This window comes from Hibiscus syriacus, unplaced genomic scaffold (genome assembly GCF_006381635.1).
Source record: "Hibiscus syriacus cultivar Baekdansim isolate YM2019G1 unplaced genomic scaffold, ASM638163v2 tig00111200_pilon, whole genome shotgun sequence".
NCBI classification, from domain to species: domain Eukaryota; kingdom Viridiplantae; phylum Streptophyta; class Magnoliopsida; order Malvales; family Malvaceae; genus Hibiscus; species Hibiscus syriacus.
The window spans coordinates 400932-412284 of record NW_024063016.1 but is presented as its reverse complement, the minus strand read 5'-3'; the positions used below and the strand labels follow the sequence as shown (position 1 = coordinate 412284).

General features: G+C 34.1%; 1 protein-coding gene across 1 annotated transcript; it reads left to right on the top strand.

Annotated features, from left to right (window-relative positions):
- The first annotated feature begins 340 nt into the window (after positions 1-340).
- Positions 341-2807, top strand: LOC120155676 (serine decarboxylase-like). Its single transcript, XM_039167174.1, has 5 exons — positions 341-709; positions 1105-1336; positions 1428-1621; positions 1739-1875; positions 2166-2807. The coding sequence occupies exons 1-5, from the start codon at positions 394-396 to the stop codon at positions 2736-2738; spliced, it is 1452 nt and encodes a 483-aa protein (XP_039023105.1). The 5' UTR covers positions 341-393; the 3' UTR covers positions 2739-2807.
- The last annotated feature ends 8546 nt before the right edge of the window (positions 2808-11353 follow it).

Below are 11353 nucleotides of genomic sequence, written 5' to 3'. Positions count from 1 at the left end.
CATAATTCCAGTTGCAGCCCAGCCCTCCTCCGTTCCAAAATATCCCTAAAACTGCACGCGGCACTGACACCTCCATTTCTTTTTTCAGAACCAAAAAAAAATAAAATTTGCTTCCTTTTTCTATTCAATTAATAATATTATAATCTGAACTGTTGCTGAAAAAAAAAACGCAAAAACAACACCAGCCAATGGCAATGGGGGATCCCTGGTCCTCGCTCCTATAAATCCAATCCTCACTTAGCACAATCTCTACCCCATCACCATCTCAATCTCCGTTTCCTCTTCAGATCTATAATCAATCCAGAAGCTTCCCAATCCTTCTCCTTTCATTTCCATTTCCGTTTTTTGGCGTATTTTTCTGGATTTGCCTTTTGTGATCTAAAGCAAGTATCCATGGCTGGAGGCGCTGAGATCAAGGCTGCTGCATCGCCTAACGTGAACGGGAAGACAGAGATCTGGAATGGCAACTTCGATCCTACGGCTATTCGAGTGGAGCCGTTGCCTCCCGTTGTTTCGGAGCATGGCGTGGAGAAGCCGTCGGAGAGGAAAAACAGGGAGATTGTGTTGGGGAGGAACGTGCACACCACGTGCCACTCCATAACTGAGCCTGAAGTTAATGATGAGCAGACTGGTGACAAGGAAGCTCAAATGGCTGGCGTCTTGGCTCGATATCGCAAGAACCTCGTGGAGCGGACAAAGCACCATTTAGGTACCGTGTTTTTTTTGTTCAGTTAGTTAATACATCTGATGGCTTGAACAAATAGTGAATCGAAGTGACTTAAACGGTGCTTTTGTTAGTACTTGTGGATTATTAGATCTTTTATAAGCAGAAATGGGAACTAAGCAAAAATTGTAATTAACTAAAAAGAGGAAATCTGGCCTCGATTTAATGTAATATTTTGTATTATTCTAAAATTTAAACACACTTTTAAGTGTTAGTTTTTTGGAAATTATATTTAGTTTTGTTCAATATGCAGTTTTGGCTTTTGTTTTATAACATATGGTACATCTTTGTGTGTGTGACTTTTGCTTAAATTGACGCGCCTGTGCAGTTCCGTTGGAACCTTGAAATATATGTTCTATTAATTGAGTGCTACTTCTCAGGCTATCCTTATAATCTGGACTTCGATTACGGTGCACTAGCCCAGTTACAACATTTCTCAATCAACAATCTTGGTGATCCGTTTATTGAGAGTAACTATGGAGTTCATTCAAGGCAGTTTGAAGTTGGTGTGCTAGATTGGTTTGCCCGTTTATGGGAAGTAGAGGAGACTAAATACTGGGGTTACATTACAAATTGTGGCACAGAAGGAAATCTTCATGGAATTTTAGTTGGGTAGTGGTTTCTTATGATTTGGTCACGAGCATCTCGAACATTATAATCTTGTTTTGACTGGTAAGAAATCATTGATGATTGAATTTTGCAGGAGGGAAGTGTTTCCAGACGGGATTCTGTATGCATCACGAGAGTCGCACTACTCTGTCTTTAAAGCAGCACGAATGTATCGAATGGAGTGTGTGAAGATTGATACTCTGATCTCTGGTGAGATTGATTGCAGTGATCTCAGAGTGAAGTTGCTTGCCAACAAGGACAAGCCTGCTATACTCAACGTTAACATAGGTTGGTCTCGCTTTCTCTCATGTGCATCCTCTCACTGTCTCAGGTTCATGCCAATAGAAGGTCATCCTCTTGGTTCTCAAATGAGATGCATAACTTGGTTAATGACGTGTACTGTAGGAACAACTGTCAAAGGAGCTGTAGATGACCTCGATCACGTGATACAAACCCTTGAAGAATGTGGATTTTCACAGGATAGGTTTTACATTCATTGTGATGGAGCTTTGTTTGGACTCATGATGCCTTTTGTCAAAAGGGTAAGTTATCACATGTATAGCTTCCAATGAATGTTTGGTAATTTTTTAGGGAAGGTAGCAAAGCTCCCTCATCACATTAGATGCATGAGCATATTTCTAATAAGTTTGATGTTTGTTGACATGCTTAAAAGATGTGAAAGGACTAAACATTGTTATTAAGCTTGTATCCTGTCAGCAAGTGGATGATGAGCACGTGCACATTCTTGTAGTTTTATTTCTCCAACTCCTCTTATCCTATCTTGTGCCTTTCGTTACCTGTTAAGCTTGATAACATTTTTGGTGGTGAACAGGCACCGAAGGTTAGCTTTAAGAAACCCATTGGAAGTGTGAGTGTGTCTGGGCATAAGTTTGTGGGATGTCCAATGCCTTGTGGTGTCCAAATCACAAGGATGGAGCACATCAATGTGCTCTCAAGCAATGTCGAATACCTTGCATCAAGAGATGCTACGATTATGGGAAGTAGGAACGGTCATGCTCCTATTTTCCTATGGTATACTCTCAACAGAAAGGGTTACAAAGGATTTCAAAAGGATGTTCAGAAGTGCCTCAGAAATGCTCACTACTTGAAGGACCGACTGCATGGGGCTGGGATCAGTGCTATGCTAAATGAACTCAGCAGTACTGTTGTGTTCGAGCGGCCCAGGGATGAGGAGTTTATTCGTAGGTGGCAGCTTGCTTGTGAAGGGAATATAGCACATGTGGTGGTGATGCCGAATGTGACCATCGAGAAGCTGGATTTCTTCCTGAATGAACTGGTCGAGAAAAGGTCAACTTGGTATCAAGGGCATGTTCAGTCTCCTTGTGTTGCAGCAGATATAGGAAAAGATAACTGCTATTGTGCCCAGCACATGTCGAGAAAATGAATTATCGGCTGTGATTTAGAATTATTGCCCTGTTTGATATTGATTTTAATGGAATATGGATTAGATTCAGAAGTTTCTCCTATTACGTTTTTAACTTTTAATTGCATTGCATTGCATTGAAGAAGCATAAGAGTTATCAGAGTTTTATTTATGTACAGCAAAGTACATGCAGAGCAGCTGATGGATTCCATTCCGGGGCACCTTGGTGGTTCACTGCCAAACCCCATAATGCCGAATGGTTAATGGTTCCCGCAAAGCAAATGAAAAATACCTAACCAAGAATGGTCAATGTTTTTAAAAAAATATTTTCCATCCTTTAATTTTTTACAACTGAAAAAAACCTTTATGAAGTGAAGATGAGACTAATTTCAAAAATGATGAATCATTGGTATTTTCTTCTCATGATAGAGACAAGAGAAATAAAATAAAATCTTAGGATTTGAATCAAGATCAAGCTATCAAGGATAGAAAAAAGAAATCGTATCCATTATTAACCCGACACAATTCGATAGGTTCGAGTTTTTCTTACGAAGCTTGGATTTAAAATTTAATGGGTTCAGATTTAGGGAAAACTCATCCCCCTTCCTCTAAGGATAATCACAAAAATACTTTATATATGTATATATTAGTTAGGTTTTGATAAATATATATAAAATAATAAAGTTCTGACATTAAATTAAATTATATTTTAAATTTTATGTTATTAAATAAAATAAATTAATACTTTATTTAATTACTTTAATATTTTAATAAAAAATAAAATAAAATATTATATTATATTAAGTCAAATCAACTTAAGATCAGATTTCCAATTGAATTTAAGAGAATAAAACTATATTTCGAGTTGGATCGATCGAAAATCCACTCCATTCGGACTATTCCATTGTCTTCCCAAAATGTTATATTTAAAAATACTTTATTCATGGCCGACGTTTGACCAGATTCTATCCTTAGCCGTTGTACTTCTTGTTGAAAAAAAATGACTATTGCAAAATGAGTCATTAAATAAGATATTTAAACAAAGAATCGATTAACTATGTTATAGTATTAACCATTACCTTATAAGTAAATTTGTCCTGATGTGTATAATCATTACAATTGGTAAATGGTCCCTCGAGATTAACAAGACTCCCCATATTCTGTACACCCAAAAGATGAAGTGGATTTGGATGGTATCACTCTTCTCTCAACTCAAAACAACACTTAAGGAAATTACCAATGAGTGTTTCAAGAAAATATTTGCTTAGGGATATTTCTTTTGAAGTGCATATGAAATGGAAAATTAACCATCTATTTATAGGCTCAACATAGGGTTAAAATGATAAAATATCAAATAGAAGTTACAAAATAATTAATTTCAAAAACATTATTCTAATGATCATCCCCTCTACGAATCAAGAATCGTTGCTGACTTTAACATTTAATAAGCGGATCAATTAGGTTCCTCTCTGAATTTAATCATCATTTTAAGACACACTCACATTTCAAACATTTTAAGATAAAAATAAATCCATAAATGTCTTCGATAATGTGTAAATAAATTCTCTTTCACATTTGCTCATACTTGAGTAAAGTTTGTTATTAGTTTTAACCATAAAACTATACTTTAACAAACTCAATTTTTGTTTGCACATGATCATATTATCAAACAATTATGAATTTCATTATATCCCATTTTAGTCCTTCACAACTTTTCCCATTCAAAAGGAATTTTGATTTTCCTAATTTTTCATAAGAAATGTTTAGGAAATTACTAATATTTTGACAATTTTTATCGGGAGTTTTTAACTTTTCTTAACAACAAGTATTTCACAAAGAGATTTCAACAACTGCTTAGGATAGACAACTTCTTGCATTTCCTCTATTTAAGAGTATACTCAATGGCTACTGTAACACCCCAATTTAGGGGCTAAATTTAAGAAATTATAAAGTGGTGAATTTAATTGGTATTTTTGGAAGGAATTGGGGATTAAATTGTAACATTTCAAAGTTGGCAGACCGTTTTAAGAAGTGCAGGAAGTTCAATGACTAAACACATGGTTTACTCATTTTTATTATGAGTTGAATTATAAATCCCCCTTCCCGTATGTTTTCTGGAAAATTTTCCAGATTTTCCCTCTCCGATCAACCAACTTTCAACTCCGATCTACTCGCCGTCCGACCTCCGATCGACAAGCTGAAACCACCATTGTGTTCGTTGTCAACCGAGGAACAAAACCCCTCAAACCTTTCGTCGTGAATCATCGCCGTTTGTCGTGAATTTCAGTCGGAAGTATCGTCGGTAATAACTCGGTTTTAGTTGGTTTTTCATCGATTCATGACGATCGGGTCATCCGTTTACGACACCTCCCGCACCATCGTGTTCCTTGCATCGTTCTGAGTTCGCCAGTGTCATCCTTGGTCTCCGTAGACGGCGGCGCGTGAGGAGGTGAAGCGGTCAAAGTTTCTGATTCGTTGAAATCGAGCTCTCCGCCGTTCAAAAATTTGAACCGAGCTTTGTAAGTATCTTGAAATCGCTCAAAATAATTTTTAAGAATTTTTCCGTGATTTTTAGGCAGCCGGAAGGAGCCCCACACGCCCCCCTGCGCCGCCACTGCGCGTGGGGATGGTCCAAATGACCGGTTTGACCGATTTTGGTGCATAGTTGACCGGTTTGACCAGTCATAACCCGACCCGACCCGACCCGTTTACCCGACCCAACCTGTTGACCAACCCGTTGACCCGACCCGTTGACCCGTTGACCGTTGACCGGCGTTGACCACTGTTGACTAAAACTTTGACCGGCTTTGACCGGGCATTAAACGACCTTTGACTTCGACCAAGTATACTTATCCTGACATTTTTCGACATTCCAAATCTGATTCCGCTGTCCGTTTTTCGAAATTCGAACCCGAAGGCCTCAAATTGCCGGTCAAACCCGTTGACTTTTATTTTGACCAAAAATTCCAAATTTCCGAAAAGTCATATTTTCTGCTTTCAACATCCTGAATCCGAATCCGAAGTCTGTTTTGCCAAATTCAAACCCGGTAAGCTATTTTTCACTGATTTATTACCCGATTCGATCCGTTTATCGCAATTAAACTACGTTTCTGATATAATTTATGTTGATATGTATCTGAGAAATTATTGGAAGTTGAATTGAAGATCAAAGGCGTTCGAATGGAATTTTTATGGTCGATCAATAGTGCACAAAAATCGAGGTAATACTTTACTACCTCTTTATGCTTTATAGAACATGTTGGTATTGGTAAATGCGTGAATGGAAATGTTTGGTCTCATATGTGTAATTAATGAAGATCTACACTAGATACGAATACGATAAAAAGTAAATAACTGAATATGGCTCAGATGACTATTATAAGAAAATAGAGGACAGTTGGAATTAAATTACAAGTTCTGGAATTAAGTGATAAAAGAATCAACCATGGATTGTATATTATAATTTATCTCATTAAAGGTACTTAGATGATAAATTATGAAAATATTTCGATTAGGTAAAATTACTAAATTACCCTTATGTTGGAAAATGGCAAGAATTGTCTCTGGAAGTGGATTAATAAATCTGAAAAGAATTATTGATCTGCTAAAACTATTGATGTGCATAAGAAATGTTAGTTTTACTTGGAAATTATGGATAACCGGTTTTTAACCTCAAGAAGGTTTATGCTAGATACTAGAAGTCTTTTAAGGAATCATTTCAAGATCAAAGAATGTTCGAGGAAGCAATTAATCATAGGATGTCTATATTATATTATTTTCGTTAAGAGCTAATATCAAAATTATATGGTTAAGAAATTACGAAAATGCCCTTGAGAGATAAAATAGTCTGAATTGACCTTGAATGAGAAAGTACTTTGAGGATTTGTACTTAACTCGATTAAGTAAGAATTTAATTGTTAAGATCCTGTCTTTGTACAGAAAATTCATGATATTCCGTTTGTAAAATCTGAGAAGACACTTGACCCGAAAATATCCGAATAATGAGTAAATACTTGAAGAATAATTTATCGGGGGTATTCTGCTATTAGAATTGTTCGAAAGGACTAAAGTAAATGATAAGATTGAATTAAATAATAAGACCGGATGGAAGGAAAAGATTGAAATACCGTAGATCTATAAAATGACCAAAATACCCCTGTAATGGAAATAACCCAAGAATATCATCAAGCTCAGAAATGATTGGATATCCTCGAGCTCTGAAATGAATGGAATAAAACTGAATACCAAAATTTACAAAATAACCTTATGGCCTATACTAAGTAAATGTCTTGGATTAATTAAGGAATCCAAGTAAGCATAGGTATTGGACTACCTTTAAAGGTAATGGAAAATAATTTAAGTGAGTAGATAAACCCTAAAGCTATATCAATTCCTAAATTGCATAGATATTACTGGAACATGTGTTCGTCTTCTCAAGTTTGGCTTGATGATAAATTTTGGAAGTATTCAGCTCAGCTCTAGATCGTATTCAGTACTAAGAATTGGACGTTTGTTCGACAAATCAACCACGAAAACCAAATTGAATGGAATAGAAGTATAACATGTATCTGAAATTCAGGAACGTTTGAATTACTCTGGATAATCCTGAAGTAACTGAAATGGAGATGACTGCTAAATAAAATAGGTAACCTCAATGACTGAGGATTTAGTAAGTGATTTGGATAAGTCTGGAAACTCTGATGAGTTTACGTAGTGTACAATTACAATGGGTTATGAACAAATTAATCAAGTACGTCAGTATTTCATGATATTGTGGAAGTGTGGAAATAAAATAAAGACATTGGAAGATTTATTCAACGATGATTCCGAAAATGGTCTATGGACAAGAATTGTGGTATTAAAGAGTAAATACCCTGGAAGAACAATGAATTGACCAATCGACATGCATTAGTTCTGGGAACTATTCATCTAAGAGTTGTCTGATAATCCGATCAATCGACATAGAATATAAATGTCCTGAACCTTCATTTCTTCCTTATCAGCTCAAGTCACATTCTGAATAACTGATGATTCTGTCAGTCATTGAACTCTTTCAATAGTGATTCTGAATTCTGATATTCTATCAGTATACTGAAGATTCGTATTCCTCTACTTGTTAAGATTATCCAATATCTTTGAATACTATCTGTAAATTCTGGTGTGTTCCCTACTCACATGAATATTTTATTTGATTTTCGATTTGAATTCTGATATGATACTTGACATGGATTCTGATCTGATATCTGACATAGATTCTGATCTGATACTTGACTTGGATTCTGATCTGATACTTGACCTGGAGTTTGATATGATACTTGACCTGATTTATGTTTTGATTTTTGATATATCCGTTTATGGACGGACATATTTACTTGGGGGTAATGTTGGAGGAAGTATACCTGGAGGCTCATCGGCTGTGTGCTTAGGGCCTTATTTACCGGTTCATTGGCTGTGTGCTAAGGGCCTACTGGACTTGATGGTGGGTGTATGGTTCTGGGGAACCTACACAATTTGGTCTTGTTGGATGGGGGTATATATATATATATTTATATGTTTTAAAAGATCAATATCTTTTTACTGGTTTTATGGGAACACACTAGATAACTTATTATGATCTCCTGAACTCAGTCATCCGAAATATTTCTCTGAACTGAAAGCTCATTGTCCGTTACCACCTGAAATATCAGTAGGATCTCTGCTCAGCATAAAAATCTGTAAATGTTCAGAAACAATAAGGAAATATATATTTATTTGTATCTGTACGTTCATCAGCATCATCTGGTAGTTCTGTATTACTGAGCTTTCCAAAGCTCACTCTATTACTCACCTTTTCAGGTTAAAAGAATTGTACCAGTGCATCTATCGACTTCAGTAAGGGAGTTCTTCCGGCGTTGTTTCAGAGTATGGTACATGTGATTAGGGGGCATGTAATTGTATTTTGATTTATATACGAGTCTGAAAATCTGTTTTATTTTTAAATAGCGACAAATCATTTTATAAGTTTACATGTTCTGATAAAAAGTTTTAAATTTTATGCTATTTTTACAGTGGGTTGCTCCGGTGGCCCAAATGTGACACCTCGGATCGGATCTGGTTACCCTCGGTCTGTGGGGGTTACAGCTACAAATCATCCTTTTAGTGGCACTAATGTCTATCACTTTTTCATTCATAATATTCAATATATTAACCTTGAAGAAACCATCACATATTTATTTACTATAACTAAATTTGGTATTATACTCTATCAATTTAATCTCTACTCTTTTAACTTCTGTACTAAATTTAAAGAGTTCTTATTTTTGTCATAATATTCTATAAATTGGAATAGTGAGCATAGTAATGAACAGTGCACCAGATAAGTTCCTAAGAAAGAAAGGTGGTGCACTAGGCACAGTTAAATACCAGGTCTTTCATAGAATCAATCATAGGCATACACTTTCATACTACAAACTAATTTCCAATAAATCAACAATGAATTTTCTCTTTCTTTAATAAAATTATCTTTTTTACTCATAATAATATTTTATTAAGCATACATATTTTTGGGGTCATTACTACATTAGCCTTAGTCTTAGTAGTTTTTCACTACCTTTGTTTTAACTAGTGGTTTATCTTATTTCACAATATGTCCACTAAGAATTAAAGACTGACTTAAAGATTCATATAATCTAATTCATGTATTTAAAAAACATAAACTAAGATGCAATATGTATAAATAATCTGACCTTGCAGTTAGAATCATAATCCTCGAATAGATTTATCCATTTTCACCATGCTTATGATCTCCACTCTTTGCATCATCATAATCACTTAATCAGAATGATCTTGCAATCTACCAAGATGATCACATAATAAAAAATCTTCTTTTGAATCTTCTGAACTCAACTGAAGATTATACATGGTTAGCCTAAAAAATAATTTACTAATAGTAAAATTTATAATAATTAACTGATAGTGATAGAGTTCTTATCTTTAATAGCTTTCGGTAATCAAAACAATCATTGGATAAAAACATTTGATTTGGAGAGCTTTTCATTCCAACTTCAGTTCCACACTTCTCCAAATTGCAATTGTCATATATGTCATCCAAATTTCTCGAAAATTCTTTGTATGACATCATTATTCGCATCATATTTCATCATGATATATTCATACAAAAAATTATATGTTAAAACAAACATCAATTCACATAATTAATTTCTCATGTAACATGGTGATATAAATTTGATACTAATTTATAAGGAAGAATAAAACCATTACACAAATTTTTAAAGGTTATTTTTTTTTCATACTAATTAGTATTAATCACGCACTTAATATTAATTATTAAGAGCATAAGTTATAACATTTTGATGCTATTAATAACTATTGGAAGTTATACACTCATTTAAACATCAAAATCAAAACAGTATTTAAAACTAGTTTTTTTATCAAATAGTTAATCACACTAATAACTATTTAAGAAAACTAGCTCCACTTGTCTCTTTTAAATGTATGTAGCAAGTACGAAGAACAAAGACTACTTTTCTCTTGCAGTGTCAATTTATACCATGCTACTTACAAAATAAAATTATACATTTGATACCATAAAGTAACCATTCAAATTCTTTCTTAGTGAGTTGCACGTAAATACTGAAAATATTTCAAACAGTTCTTATATGATAACAATAAACTATAGCAATTATAGCATATGAATAGTTTGAAAAGTTTCAATGGTAAAACATTATCATTAATGTTTGTAATTTAGTAAATGAATTAAAGATATAAAAATTAAAAGGTTTCACACCAACATAGATTGTTTAATGAGTAAAATTTGTAACTCATGTAGTGTAATAAACTCCTAGAACAACTTGATTTTTAATGTGTCTATTTAATAGACATAACAGATATTTTCAATCCATACATTAATCTCATCCATTATTATGTATTAATCTCATGTATTAAAATCCCATAAATCACTTTTAAAGCTACAAATCAAATTGGATTCTACCATATATCACAACCATTTTAATTCTACTGTCCCTATTAGTTTGTTTTCTAATGATTTAAACGTTCCATACAAAAATATTTATAGGATTTCAAGTGTTCACGGAATCAATCTTCCTTTAATTTAATAGAATGTTTTCATCCATTTAAAAATTAGCATTAAATTATAATGCAAATAAAGTAGTAATAAATGTATCTCAAATTCTATGGAAACTTACTTTTTAGTTTACGCAATTCATGTGTCGGAACGGTCCTTAAGTTTCTTAGGGCTATTACGGGGAGCGATTCAACTTAATCTTGGAAAAGGTTTGGTTTTAAAATAAAATAAATAAATATTTTTGAAGTCGCCATCGACCTTTGGGTTAGGTAGGTCGAATACCTAAAAATACCTTTTAAAATAATATTAAGAAATTAATTTTTAAAGATGAAAAAAATTGATCTACGTTTAACCAGAAATCTGTTTTGAAAAAGGGTTCGGGAGTCGATTACGTTTGGGGAATGATTAGGACCCCACAACGCCCGAAATCGGTACCTAAACGATTATACGTCATCTAAATATTAAAATTGGTAAATTTGAATATACACCCTTTTTAGAAAAACATGAATGTTGATATTTTACATGAACAATTCGCGAAAATACCTTCATTGTC

Excerpts from the sequence above, each read along its gene's own strand:
- LOC120155676 (XM_039167174.1), top strand. The coding sequence starts at position 394 with ATGGCTGGAGGCGCTGAGATCAAGGCTGCTGCATCGCCTAACGTGAAC. Across the intron at positions 710-1,104 it reads GCGGACAAAGCACCATTTAG|GCTATCCTTATAATCTGGAC; the intron begins GTACCGTGTTTT and ends GCTACTTCTCAG. Across the intron at positions 1,622-1,738 it reads TATACTCAACGTTAACATAG|GAACAACTGTCAAAGGAGCT; the intron begins GTTGGTCTCGCT and ends CGTGTACTGTAG.